Source organism: Procambarus clarkii, chromosome 43, assembly GCF_040958095.1.
Source record: "Procambarus clarkii isolate CNS0578487 chromosome 43, FALCON_Pclarkii_2.0, whole genome shotgun sequence".
In the NCBI taxonomy this organism is placed as follows: Eukaryota; Metazoa; Arthropoda; class Malacostraca; order Decapoda; family Cambaridae; genus Procambarus; species Procambarus clarkii.
Genome location: NC_091192.1, coordinates 33,622,114 through 33,637,165, shown reverse-complemented (window position 1 = coordinate 33,637,165; position 15,052 = coordinate 33,622,114). Strand labels below are relative to the sequence as shown.

At 46.3% G+C, this 15,052-nt stretch overlaps 2 protein-coding genes across 2 annotated transcripts in view; both read left to right on the top strand.

The window, feature by feature from the left end:
• Window positions 1-15,052, top strand: part of LOC138349978 (potassium voltage-gated channel protein Shab-like) — a 588,390-nt gene that overhangs the window by 356,989 nt on the left and 216,349 nt on the right. The gene's annotated exons all lie outside the window — the stretch shown is intronic.
• LOC138349938 (uncharacterized) overlaps window positions 1-15,052 on the top strand; it is a 102,447-nt gene that overhangs the window by 2,242 nt on the left and 85,153 nt on the right. The window contains exons 2-3 of the mRNA XM_069299937.1: window positions 2,749-3,056; window positions 5,707-5,915. Of these exons, the coding sequence (XP_069156038.1) occupies window positions 2,749-3,056; window positions 5,707-5,915 (517 nt within the window). The remainder of the gene's footprint in view (window positions 1-2,748; window positions 3,057-5,706; window positions 5,916-15,052) is intronic.

Sequence of the window (15,052 nt, the reverse complement as noted above, 5' to 3'; positions counted from 1 at the left end):
CTACTGTGACTGTAGTGACCACACCACCCAGCCACATCCCTCTACTGTGACTGTGGGCGACCACACCACCCGGCCACATCCCTCTACTGTGACTGTGGTGACCACACCACCCGGCCACATCCCTCTACTGTGACTGTGGTGACCACATCACCCGGCCACATCCCTCTACTGTGACTGTGGGCGACCACACCACCCGGCCACATCCCTCTACTGTGACTGTGGCGACCACACCACCCGGCCACATCCCTCTACTGTGACTGTGGTGACCACACCACCCGGCCACATCCCTCTACTGTGACTGTGGTGACCACACCACCCAGCCACATCCCTCTACTGTGACTGTGGCGACCACACCACCCAGCCACATCCCTCTACTGTGACTGTGGTGACCACACCACCCAGCCACATCCCTCTACTGTGACTGTGGTGACCACACCACCCAGCCACATCCCTCTACTGTGACTGTGGCGACCACACCACCCGGCCACATCCCTCCCTACTAACGGTGGTGGTCCGGGTGGGTTCAATTTCCCCTGCGTGTTGAGAGGGAAATTTATGCTCCAGCTGTCTGTCTGTCCGCTTGTCTCAGCTCCTCTTGTGCTGGTACCATGCCCCTCCCCCCAGGGTCCTGTCTGGCATATCTATTTATCTCCTTGCAAATCCTGATAGCCTGGCTGTCTGTCTGCAGGCTGTCTGTCTGCAGGCTGTCTGTCTGCAGGCTGTCTGTCCCCTGACTGTCTGTCTGCAGGCTGTCTGTCCCCTGGACGGTAAAGCATGCAGCACAAGTGTCAACAAACAAGTGCGTGTAATCTACAACGCTTCACTGAAGAGGAGGGAAGGGGAACTATCAGAGAGAAAGCGCCAAGTCACTGCGACTATATAGCACTGGGAAGGGGTCAGGATAAAGATATGGGATGGGACGGGGGGAAGGAATGGTGCCCAACCACGTGGACGGTCTGGGATTGAACGCCGACCTGCATGAAGCGAGACCGTCGTTCTACCGTCCAGCCCAAGAGAGCAGAACTTTATTATATAAATGTCCTTCATTTGTGTAATAAAGATGGTCAGACAGGCAAGAGTCTCTTTATTCTCACAATGTATCGATGGCTTGTATTGCATAACTGGAGCATATCTGGAGCATATCTGGAGCATATCTGGAGCATATCTGGAGCATATCTGGAGCATACCTGGAGCATACCTGGAGCATATCTGGAGCATATCTGGAGCATACCTGGAGCATATCTGGAGCATATACCTGGAGCATATACCTGGAGCATATCTGGAGCATACCTGGAGCATATCTGGAGCATATACCTGGAGCATACCTGGAGCATATACCTGGAGCATATACCTGGAGCATATCTGGAGCATACCTGGAACATACCTGGAGCATATCTGGAGCATATCTGGAGCATACCTGGAGTATATACCTGGAGCATATCTGGAGCATACCTGGAGCATACCTGGAGCATATACCTGGAGCATATCTGGAGCATACCTGGAGCATACCTAGAGCATGCCTAGAGCACACCTGGAACATACCTGGAGCATACCTGGAGATGGTTCTGGGAGTTCGTCTACTCCCCGAGCCCAGCCTGAGGCCAGGCTCGAGTTGTGATACCTTGGTCCACCAGGCTGTTGCTTGGAGCGTCCCGCAGGCCCACATATCCACTACAGCCTGGTTGGTCCGGCACTTCTTGTGAGAACTGATCTAAGTGCCTATTGAATACATTCACCTTTGTTCTAGCAATATTTCTAATGCTTGCTGGGAGGGTGTTGAACAGCTGTGGACCCCTGATGTTCAGACAGTGTTCTCTGATGGTGTCTATGGCACCTCTACTCCTCACTGGTCATAGTCTGCATTTCCTGCCGTATTCTTCACTCCAGTATGTTGTTATTCTACTGTACAAATTTGGGACCTGGCCTTCCAGTATCTTCCATGTGTATATAATTTTGATACCTCGCTCGTCTCCTTTCCAGAGAGTACATTTTGAGAGCTTTGAAAGGTCCAAATAATTTAGATGTTTTATCGTTTCAATGCGTGCCGTATATATTCTCTGTATTCCCTCTAATGCAGAGATCTCTCCCGCTATGAAGGGGGAAGTGAGTACTGAGCAGTACTCAAGACGGGACAACACAAGTGACTTGAAGAGTACAACCATTGTGATGGGATCCCTGGATTTGAAAGTTCTCGTAATCCATCCGATCATTTTTCTGGCTGACGCGATATTTGCTTGGTTATGCTCCCTAAACGTTAGGTCGTCAGACATCATTATTCCCAAATCCTTTGCATGTTACTCTCCTACTATGGGCACATTTGTTTGTGTTTTGTACTCTGTACTATGTTTAAGGTCCTCATTTTTACCGTACCTGAGTACCTGGAATTTATCACTGTTAAACATCATGTTATTTTCTGATGCCCAGTCGAAAACTTTATTAATATCAGCTTGAAGTTTTTCAATGTTTTCAACCGAGGTAATTTTCAGGCTGATTTTTGTGTCATCTTCAAAGGATGATACGAAGCTGTGACTTGTATTTGAGTCTGTATCGGATATGAGAATAAGGAAAAGCAGTGGTGCAAGGATTGTACCTTGAGGTACAGAGCTTTTAACTGCGCTTCGACTCGATTTTATATGATTGACTGTTACTCTGAGTTCTGTTTGATAGAAAACTGAGTATCCAGCGTCCTACTTTACCGGTTATTCCCATTGACCTCATTTTGTGTGCTATCACTGTACCTCCCAGCAGGCCACGCCCACACCCAGCAGGCCACGCCCACACCCAGCAGGCCACGCCCACACACAGCAGGCCACGCCCACACACAGCAGGCCACGCCCACACCCAGCAGGCCACGCCCACACCCAGCAGGCCACGCCCACACACAGCAGGCCACGCCCACACACAGCAGGCCACGCCCACACACAGCAGGCCACGCCCACACCCAGCAGGCCACGCCCACACCCAGCAGGCCACGCCCACACATAGCACCCAACGCCCACACTTCGCGTACATCTAGCAAAGTGCAGGGCCCTTATCTTCATGATGTGGTGTGGCAGGTGACCACGCCCACACCTGGCGGTGACCACGCCCACACCTGGCGGTGACCACGCCCACACCTGGCGGTGACTACGCCCACACCTGGCGGTGACGTCACAACACGTCTATCATCACCATTAGTTCCTGAAAGTTATCTTAAAGACCAGTGGGAGGACTACCCTTACTGTCTGGTAGTTGTCATGAAGGTAGTGGGAAAATGGTAGTGTTAATGGTAGTGGTGGAGGAACTACCCTTACTCTCTGGTAGCAATTAGACAGGGGGGGGCAATTACAAAACATGGAGAACCCATCTAATGAGTTCCCCATAACAAAAGTGAAGATACAATGGACTATAATACAAGATACAATGGACTGGCTATACAATGGGCTCAAACCTGCGAGTAACCGGCGAATCCCGGGTCGCCCCTTCAACCCCTCCTCCACCCCCCACCCCTGCACGCTTTTTCGAGAGTGTCTCAATGAACGACCCCTATTTGACCCTTATCACATCCAACTGGAGAAGAGTTGTTACGTCTCAGACACAAGAGGCGGAATTAACACGCGATTCTGGCCGCTTAGTCCGCTACGACGCCCCATACTGCAGGCGGGGGTGAACCTGTACCCTGTCTGGGGGTGAACCTGTACCCTGTCTGGGGGTGATGGGTCCAGGCGCGGTTGATACTAACACTATGCTGCTATCAGGTTGATTGAAGATTACGGGGAACTGCAGAAGACCTATTGGTCCATACGAGGCAGCTCCTATTAGCCTATAAGAGGCAGCTCCTATTAGCCTATAAGAGGCAGCTCCTATTAGCCTATAAGAGGTAGCTCATATTTATATTCACTCAAACAGATTCATATATAATGCCTAACCTACGCTTCAACCACTCCAGGTACTCCCTGGAGTGTTTGAAGCGTACTACCTGGAGTGACGTTACCCGGTAAAGTGTCCCATGCCTCACAACCCCCCAGTACACAGACCAGTACCCGCCCACAACCCCCCAGTACACAGACCAGTACCCGCCCACAACCCCCCAGTACACATACCAGTACCCGCCCACAACCCCCCAGTACACAGACCAGTACCCGCCCACAACCCCCCAGTACACAGACCAGTACCCGCCCACAACCCCCCAGTACACAGACCAGTACCCGCCCACAACCCCCCAGTACACAGACCAGTACCCGCCCAGATCTTTCCTGAGTCGATGTGTTGATATAACCATAGGTTATATCAGCCTTGAGGGCGCCCCGAACACCAGGTTTATAGTGGTTTATCCTGGCCCCCCACGGCCTATCCTGACCCATATTATATATATATATATATATATATATATAATATTGTGACGATAATCTCTTTCAAGAGAGATTTGGCCTGCTCTTCCCTACATCATGTTACTTCAGTACGTCTACAACATCTAGATACTACAATCAAGAGTAGTATATATTTAGTAGAATACGTATCTACAGGGGGTATACGTACCCTACATTCGATCTCCAACCCTCCCTCCTCGTCTCCACACCACCCTCGTCAATCACCAAACTACCACTTCCAGCCAGCACGCTTCTCATTGGTGAATCGGCGACTCTACTCGACTTCAGCGCCATCTACATAGCCAATGACTAGGCATGCACGAGCAGTTGCATTTAGAATATTCTGTGCTCTCAAGGCTGATACTTTTATCTAGCATACGCTCTGTGTATTAGTGGAGGTTTTCCGCCAGCCAATATTCTCAGCACCTTTAACTCATTTTTTTGTCTTGTTCATTGTAGAGAAACGTAACCATTATTTTATTTTATATTGTTTTTTGTCTTTGTATTTTTGTTTAATTCGCACTGTACATAGCCAAGGGGTTATCTTTGTTTATATTTGTTTAAAGTCAATTAAAGTTTCATTGTTTATACGATTTGTTTTGCATGTTTTTCCCCTTTACTTGACCACAGGAGACAACAGCTAAGGAGTCAACTTTTTTTTCTCTTTTTTTTTTTTACTAATGTGATTGGCATTGACACCAGCCATTGGGAGGACTGCCTTACACCTACATTTTCCCATCACAATATATATATATCTTGGCATTCACAGTTTGCCAAGAAATCCGGACTCCACCTGCCAAAAGTTGTTAGGGAATATAAACCTGGGTATGCCAATGGAAATGTCAAGACACACAAGCCTGGAAACCCACTTCGGCCAATCATCAGCGAGATACCCACACCCACATACAGGCTGGCTAAACGACTCAACGGGTTGCTGACTCCTTACGTACCTTGTGCTTTTAGCCGGAAGTCTCCCAAGGAATTTGTCGACTTACTGCGGGGAGCACGGGCCACGGGGATAAGAGCCTCATTGGATGTGGAGTCACTATTTATCACTGTACCTGTGGACGAGACAATCGGAATGATAGCTGACAGAGTGTATCGTAACCCAGCTTTCACTCCTCTTGGCATACCAGAAAACATTCTAAGGAAACTACTCCAAGCCTGCACTAAAGAGGCACCCTTCTTGAGGCCAGATGAGCACATGTATAAGCAAGTAGATGGGGTCGCCATGGGTTCTCCCCTAGGTGTCCTGTTTGCGAACTTCTACATGGGCACCATCGAGCAGAGGGTCTTAGTTGACATGGACTTGAAACCGGCCCTATTCTGCAGGTAAGTTGGCGACATTTTTACGCAGGTACCTGATGTCAGACATCTGCAGGAGCTGAAGGAGGCATCTGAGCGGACTTCTGTGTTCAGCTTCACTTACGAGATGGAGAATAATGGGAAGCTGTCCTTTCTGGATGTAACAGTCACGGAAAAGAGATACACTTTAGACACTGCAGTCTACACTAAGGAAACCAACATAGGAATGTGCCTCAATGCCAAGAGTGACTGCCCAGACAGGTACAGGAGGAGTGTTGTCAACGCTTACGTCGACCGTGCTCTCAGCAACAGCTCAGATTGGAAGCAAGTCGATGAAGAATTCTGTAGGGTAAGGCAGGTCCTAGTCAACTACGGCTTCTGTAACAGTTTCGTTGAAGACATGATAAATAGAAAAGTGAAGAGCCATGCAACCTCTGAAGAGTCAACCAACACAACACCTGTACCCCCTATTAGACTATTTTACAGGAACTTCTTTTCCACAGCTCATAAAACGGAGGAAAGGGTCCTGAAAGATATTGTTAATAGAAACGTTATCCCTACAGACAAAAATCAGGAGATACAATTGACGATTTACTATAAAACCAAGAAAACTGCCAACCTACTCATGAGAAACTCTCCAGACACAAAGCAGAACGCTTTGAAAGAGACCAATGTCGTCTATGCCTTCAAATGCCCACTTGGGGACTGCAAGCCTCAAAGAACTCAGTATATAGGCAAGACAACAACATCTCTTTCCAGGCGATTAACGATGCATAAGCAACAGGGCTCCATTAAGGAACCTATAATCTCTTCCCACAACCAGACCATCACCAGAGAAGTCTTAACAAAAAACACGGAAATCATCGATAGATACAGCGATAGCAGGCGGCTTGATATCTGCGAGGCACTACACATTAAGAAGTCAACACCAGCAATCAACAGCCAATTAATGCACAACTATATTCTACCCACTTCAAGACTCCGCACCAATATAGAAGCAGCAAGAAATATGGGCCAATAGGCCCTTTGCATTTACTTCCATTCTTCCCCTTTAACTTTACCCAATATTACCCAATATTTCGTGTTCTATCTTGTGTTGAAAGTTTGTTTTCACCTCATCCAAAACTGTTGTAACATATCACCTCACCCAAATGCAGGTATATAAAATGAAAACCCGTTTGAATTATAGCATAGTAAGAAATCTGTTTTAGTGTTTGCAGGTTATAGTTGTGTGTGTGTAAACTAAAGTCTTTGAAAATGTAATAAGTTATTATGAAACGCGTTCAAGTGTCGCGTCAGACTAGAAATAAAAATGAATTTTGGAGAACTGATTTTTCAATTACTATCGACAGTGAAAAGAACCATAAGAAATATTGAAAAAATTCGTGTTAGAATTATTAATCTTGCTTTTTCGGTCATATTTAATAATATATATATATATATATATATATATATATATATATATATATATATATATATATATATATATATATATATATATATATATATATATTATTAAATATGACCGAAAAAGTAAGATTAATAATTCTAACACGAATTTTCTCAATCTTTCGTACATTATGCTTCACTGTTGGAGGTAAATCAAAAATCACTTCTCCAAAATTCATTTTTATTTCTAGTCTGACGCGACACGGGCGCGTTTCGTAAAACTTATTACATTTTCAAAGACTTCACAAATACACAACTGATTAGAACTTGCGTTTCCCTGATTTTATATCTACATTTGAGTGAGGTGGGAAGGGTGATGTGGCATTACATTTGAGTGAGGTGGGAAGGATGATGTGGCATTAACACAAGACAGAACACTAGAGGATATTAATAGGGTATTAAAAGTATCAACACAAGACAGAACAGAAACAATGGGTATTGAATAGAAGTGTTTGTAGAAAGCCTATTGGTCCATATTTCTTGATGCTTCTATATTGGAGCGGAGTCTTGAGGTGGGTAGAATATAGTTATGCAATAATTGGCTGTTGATTGCTGGTGTTGACTTCTTGATGTGTAGTGCCTCGCAAACGTCAAGCCGCCTGCTATCGCTGTATCTATCGATGATTTCTGTGTTGTTTACTAGGATTTCTCTGGCGATGGTTTGGTTATGGGAAGAGATTATATGTTCCTTAATGGAGCCCTGTTGTTTATGCATCGTTAAACGCCTAGAAAGAGATGTTGTTGTCTTGCCTATATACTGGGTTTTTTGGAGCTTACAGTCCCCAAGTGGGCATTTGAAGGCATAGACGACGTTAGTCTCTTTTAAAGCGTTCTGTTTCGTGTCTGGAGAGTTTCTCATGAGTAGGCTGGCCGTTTTTCTGGTTTTATAGTAAATCGTCAGTTGTATCCTCTGATTTTTGTCTGTAGGGATAACGTTTCTATTAACAATATCTTTCAGGACCCTTTCCTCTGTTTTATGAGCTGTGGAAAAGAAGTTCCTGTAAAATAGTCTAATAGGGGGTATAGGTGTTGTGTTAGTTGTCTCTTCGGAGGTTGCATGGCTTTTCACTTTCCTTCTTATGATGTCTTCGATGAAACCATTGGAGAAGCCGTTATTGACTAGAACCTGCCTTACCCTACAGAGTTCTTCGTCGACTTGCTTCCATTCTGAGCTGTGGCTGAGAGCACGGTCGACGTATGCGTTAACAACACTCCTCTTGTACCTGTCAGGGCAGTCGCTGTTGGCATTTAGGCACATTCCTATGTTTGTTTCCTTTGTGTAGACTGCAGTGTGGAAACCTCCGCCCTTTTCCATGACTGTTACATCTAGAAAAGGCAGCTTCCCATCCTTTTCCGTCTCGTAAGTGAAACGCAGCACGGAACTCTGCTCAAATGCCTCCTTCAGCTCCTGCAGATGTCTGACATCAGGTACCTGTGTAAAAATGTCGTCAACATACCTGCAGTATATGGCCGGTTTCAAGTTCATGTCGACTAAGACTTTTTGCTCGATGGTACCCATGTAGAAGTTTGCAAACAGGACACCTAGGGGAGAACCCATGGCGACCCCATCTACTTGCTTATACATGTGCCCATCCGGGCTCAAGAAGGGTGCCTCTTTAGTACAAGCTTGGAGTAGTTTCCTCAGAATACTTTCTGGCATGTCAAGAGGAGTACAGGCTGGATCACGATACACTCTGTCGGCTATCATTCCGATTGTCTCGTCCACAGGTACGTTGGTAAACAGCGATTCTACGTCCAACGAGGCTCTTATCCCTGTGGCCCGTGCGCCCCGCAGTAAGTCCACAAATTCCTTTGGAGACTTCAGGCTGAAGGCGCAAGGAACATAAGGAGTCAGCAGGCCGTTGAGTCGCTTCGCCAATCTGTACGTGGGTGTGGGTATCTGGCTAATGATTGGCCGAAGTGGGTTTCCAGGCTTGTGCGTCTTGACATTTCCATACGCATATCCAGGTTTATATTCCCCAATGATCTTTGGCAGGTGGAGTCCGGATTTCTTGGCGTTCACAGTTTCGATCAGTTTGTTGACCTTTGCTTTTAATTCGGCTGTAGTGTCCTTCGTTACCCTTTGGAACTTAGTTTGGTCAGAGAGTATGATGTTCATTTTCGCCAGATATTCGTCTTTTTTAAGAATGACATATATTGGCGACTTGTCACCTCTCCTGACGACTATCTCCTTGTTCTCACGAAGGCTTTTAGCTGCCGCTCTAAGCTCGGGGGACAGTATGGTGCTTCTGTAGTTGCCTCGATTCTTTCCTCCTTCTGCAATAAGTTCTGCTTGTAAGGTATCTTTGGTAGTGACCTTCTTTTGTGTCTCGAGGTCGAATATGTCGTCCAACAGAATTTCCAACTCCACTTTCCGGGCCATTTCACTCGGTCTGGACATAACATGACAGTTTATGCCCAGATTTAGGAGAGTGACTTGGTCCTCAGTGAGGTTAATTCCTGCAAGGTTCAGGAAGCCATCTCTTGGTCGTGGAATTGCCATAGGTCCTCCATATAATGTTGTTAGTTTCTTGATAATCCTTGTTTCAGTGCTGAGGTGATGTTGGTCTGTGAGGATGTCGAGGTGTTGTTCAATGCGGGTACGGATACTATGGTCGATGTTGCTATTTCTCCACTCGTTTGTAGCATGAAGTAGTTGCGTTTTGTTGTCTTAGATTTCATTCTCTGCCTTGTATATCTGATCACGAATCAGATCCTGGCGATATTTTATCGTGAAGGCTTGATTCCTTGCTGCTGGGTCGTGCACTTTAACATTAGTATATTTTGGTAGCAGTCTTTCCTGTAGACATATATTATTAAATATGACCGAAAAAGTAAGATTAATAATTCTAACACGAATTTTCTCAATCTTTCGTACATTATGCTTCACTGTTGGAGGTAAATCAAAAATCACTTCTCCAAAATTCATTTTTATTTCTAGTCTGACGCGACACGGGCGCGTTTCGTAAAACTTATTACATTTTCAAAGACTTCACAAATACACAACTGATATTCCGGGCCGAGTGAAATGGCCCGGAAAGTGGAGTTGGAAATTCTGTTGGACGACATATTCGACCTCGAGACACAAAAGAAGGTCACTACCAAAGATACCTTACAAGCAGAACTTATTGCAGAAGGAGGAAAGAATCGAGGCAACTACAGAAGCACCATACTGTCCCCCGAGCTTAGAGCGGCAGCTAAAAGCCTTCGTGAGAACAAGGAGATAGTCGTCCGGAGAGGTGACAAGTCGCCAATATATGTCATTCTTAAAAAAGACGAATATCTGGCGAAAATGAACATCATACTCTCTGACCAAACTAAGTTCCAAAGGGTAACGAAGGACACTACAGCCGAATTAAAAGCAAAGGTCAACAAACTGATCGAAACTGTGAACGCCAAGAAATCCGGACTCCACCTGCCAAAGATCATTGGGGAATATAAACCTGGATATGCGTATGGAAATGTCAAGACGCACAAGCCTGGAAACCCACTTCGGCCAATCATTAGCCAGATACCCACACCCACGTACAGATTGGCGAAGCGACTCAACGGCCTGCTGACTCCTTATGTTCCTTGCGCCTTCAGCCTGAAGTCTCCAAAGGAATTTGTGGACTTACTGCGGGGCGCACGGGCCACAGGGATAAGAGCCTCGTTGGACGTAGAATCGCTGTTTACCAACGTACCTGTGGACGAGACAATCGGAATGATAGCCGACAGAGTGTATCGTGATCCAGCCTGTACTCCTCTTGACATGCCAGAAAGTATTCTGAGGAAACTACTCCAAGCTTGTACTAAAGAGGCACCCTTCTTGAGCCCGGATGGGCACATGTATAAGCAAGTAGATGGGGTCGCCATGGGTTCTCCCCTAGGTGTCCTGTTTGCAAACTTCTACATGGGTACCATCGAGCAAAAAGTCTTAGTCGACATGAACTTGAAACCGGCCATATACTGCAGGTATGTTGACGACATTTTTACACAGGTACCTGATGTCAGACATCTGCAGGAGCTGAAGGAGGCATTTGAGCAGAGTTCCGTGCTGCGTTTCACTTACGAGACGGAAAAGGATGGGAAGCTGCCTTTTCTAGATGTAACAGTCATGGAAAAGGGCGGAGGTTTCCACACTGCAGTCTACACAAAGGAAACAAACATAGGAATGTGCCTAAATGCCAACAGCGACTGCCCTGACAGGTACAAGAGGAGTGTTGTTAACGCATACGTCGACCGTGCTCTCAGCCACAGCTCAGAATGGAAGCAAGTCGACGAAGAACTCTGTAGGGTAAGGCAGGTTCTAGTCAATAACGGCTTCTCCAATGGTTTCATCGAAGACATCATAAGAAGGAAAGTGAAAAGCCATGCAACCTCCGAAGAGACAACTAACACAACACCTATACCCCCTATTAGACTATTTTACAGGAACTTCTTTTCCACAGCTCATAAAACAGAGGAAAGGGTCCTGAAAGATATTGTTAATAGAAACGTTATCCCTACAGACAAAAATCAGAGGATACAACTGACGATTTACTATAAAACCAGAAAAACGGCCAGCCTACTCATGAGAAACTCTCCAGACACGAAACAGAACGCTTTAAAAGAGACTAACGTCGTCTATGCCTTCAAATGCCCACTTGGGGACTGTAAGCTCCAAAAAACCCAGTATATAGGCAAGACAACAACATCTCTTTCTAGGCGTTTAACGATGCATAAACAACAGGGCTCCATTAAGGAACATATAATCTCTTCCCATAACCAAACCATCGCCAGAGAAATCCTAGTAAACAACACAGAAATCATCGATAGATACAGCGATAGCAGGCGGCTTGACGTTTGCGAGGCACTACACATCAAGAAGTCAACACCAGCAATCAACAGCCAATTATTGCATAACTATATTCTACCCACCTCAAGACTCCGCTCCAATATAGAAGCATCAAGAAATATGGACCAATAGGCTTTCTACAAACACTTCTATTCAATACCCATTGTTTCTGTTCTGTCTTGTGTTGATACTTTTAATACCCTATTAATATCCTCTAGTGTTCTGTCTTGTGTTAATGCCACATCATCCTTCCCACCTCACTCAAATGTAATGCCACATCACCCTTCCCACCTCACTCAAATGTAGATATAAAATCAGGGAAACGCAAGTTCTAATCAGTTGTGTATTTGTGAAGTCTTTGAAAATGTAATAAGTTTTACGAAACGCGCCCGTGTCGCGTCAGACTAGAAATAAAAATGAATTTTGGAGAAGTGATTTTTGATTTACCTCCAACAGTGAAGCATAATGTACGAAAGATTGAGAAAATTCGTGTTAGAATTATTAATCTTACTTTTTCGGTCATATTTAATAATATATGTCTACAGGAAAGACTGCTACCAAAATATACTAATATATATATATATATATATATGTGTGTGTGTGTGTGTGTGAAGAATTAGAGAAGTGAACTCGTTTTGGGATCAACTGGCCTTCATGAGAGCAACACAGTGAAGAGGGAAGTGAGGTGACCAGACCTCATACCCGGCCCCGAGGGGCGGGGCAGGTCACCTCACCACCAAGAGTAGCCGATGTAAACCTCACTTTATGGACAAATGGGAACGAAAGAGGAGTAGAGAAGATTGAAATAAGGATAAATTTAAAACAAATGTTCCTTTCTGTCACAGTGGAATTAAAGAAATCAACAAAAACACTTGAGAGCAGCGTATAAGTTGCCGCCGGTTGAAAAAAATAAATAAAGAATATAAATACTAAAATACTAATAAATAAATACTAAAATTAGGTTGGTAAGGTTTCCAAGCTCGTAAACTGTTTACTCAATGTAAACAAAGCCGCCATGATTGAGGAAAGATGTAGAGGTTTCGCAAGGGGTTGTGTGAAGGCTTGATGACTCCTGGCACTATCGTGAGACACCGTCCTCGAGTGTCATGGGTAAAATAATTAGCACCATTCCTTTTATCGAGCGTCGCATTCCTGCATACACACTGCGCACTCCTCACCTGGGAATGTGGAGTGCCAGAGTGTAGGTGTAGAGTGCCAGTGTAGGTGTAGAGTGCCAGAGTGTAGGTGTAGAGTGCCAGTGTAGGTGTAGAGTGTCAGTGTAGGTGTAGAGTGCCAGTGTAGGTGTAGAGTGTCAGTGTAGGTGTAGAGTGCCAGTGTAGGTGTAGAGTGCCAGAGTGTAGGTGTAGAGTGCCAGAGTGTAGGTGTAGAGTGCCAGAGTGTAGGTGTAGAGTGTCAGTGTAGGTGTAGAGTGCCAGAGTGTAGGTGTAGAGTGCCAGTGTAGGTGTAGAGTGCCAGAGTGTAGGTGTAGAGTGCCAGAGTGTAGGTGTAGAGTGCCAGCGTAGGTGTAGAGTGCCAGAGTGTAGGTGTAGAGTGTCAGTGTAGGTGTAGAGTGCCAGTGTGGGTGTAGAGTGCCAGTGTAGGTGTAGGTGTAGAGTGCCAGAGTGTAGGTGTAGAGTGTCAGTGTAGGTGTAGAGTGCCAGTGTGGGTGTAGAGTGCCAGTGTAGGTGTAGAGTGCCAGAGTGTAGGTGTAGAGTGTCAGTGTAAGTGTAGAGTGCCAGAGTGTAGGTGTAGAGTGCCAGTGTAGGTGTAGAGTGTCAGTGTAGGTGTAGAGTGCCAGAGTGTAGGTGTAGAGTGTCAGTGTAGGTGTAGAGTGCCAGAGTGTAGGTGTAGAGTGTCAGTGTAGGTGTAGAGTGCCAGAGTGTAGGTGTAGAGTGTCAGTGTAGGTGTAGAGTGCCAGAGTGTAGGTGTAGAGTGTCAGTGTAGGTGTAGAGTGCCAGAGTGTAGGTGTAGAGTGCCAGTGTAGGTGTAGAGTGTCAGTGTAGGTGTAGAGTGCCAGAGTGTAGGTGTAGAGTGCCAGTGTAGGTGTAGAGTGTCAGTGTAGGTGTAGAGTGTCAGTGTAGGTGTAGAGTGTCAGTGTAGGTGTAGAGTGCCAGAGTGTAGGTGTAGAGTGTCAGTGTAGGTGTAGAGTGCCAGAGTGTAGGTGTAGAGTGCCAGAGTGTAGGTGTAGAGTGCCAGAGTGTAGGTGTAGAGTGCCAGTGTGGGTGTAGAGTGTCAGTGTAGGTGCAGAGTGTCAGAGTGTAGGTGTAGAGTGTCAGTGTAGGTGTAGAGTGTCAGTGTAGGTGTAGAGTGCCAGAGTGTAGGTGTAGAGTGTCAGTGTAGGTGTAGAGTGCCAGAGTGTAGGTGTAGAGTGTCAGTGTAGGTGTAGAGTGCCAGTGTGGGTGTAGAGTGCCAGTGTAGGTGTAGAGTGCCAGTGTAGGTGTAGAGTGCCAGTGTGGGTGTAGAGTGCCAGAGTGTAAGTGTAGAGTGCCAGTGTAGGTGTAGAGTGCCAGTGTAGGTGTAGAGTGCCAGTGTGGGTGTAGAGTGCCAGAGTGTAGGTGTAGTGTAGAGTGTAGATGGCTCCATCACCCATGGCCCCATCACCCATGGCTCCATCACCCATGGCTCCATCACCCATGGCTCCATCACCCATGGCTCCATCACCCATGGCCCCATCACCCATGGCTCCATCACCCATGGCTCCATCACACACACACACTCACACACACACACACACACACACACACACACACACACACACACACACACACACACACACACACACACACACACACACACACACACAAAAAAAAAAAAAAAAAAAAAAAAAGCAGCAAAAATTTTGAAGAGATCAGTATTCAAATAATACAATTCTGAACACTGTTACAGAAAACAGTTTCCGTGGAAGGACAAACAATGGTTGTTGTTGTTGTGAGTTGTAACCCTCTCCCCCTCCCCCCCTCCCCCTCCCCTCTCCATCCATCCCCCTCCCCTCTCCATCCATCCCCCTCCCCCTACCCCTACCCCCTCCCCCCCCCACCCCTCCCCTCCCCCTCCCCCCTCCACCTCCCCCACCCCCTCCCCCCCTCCCCCTCCCCCTCCCCCCTCCCCCACCCCCCCCACCCCTCCCCTCCCC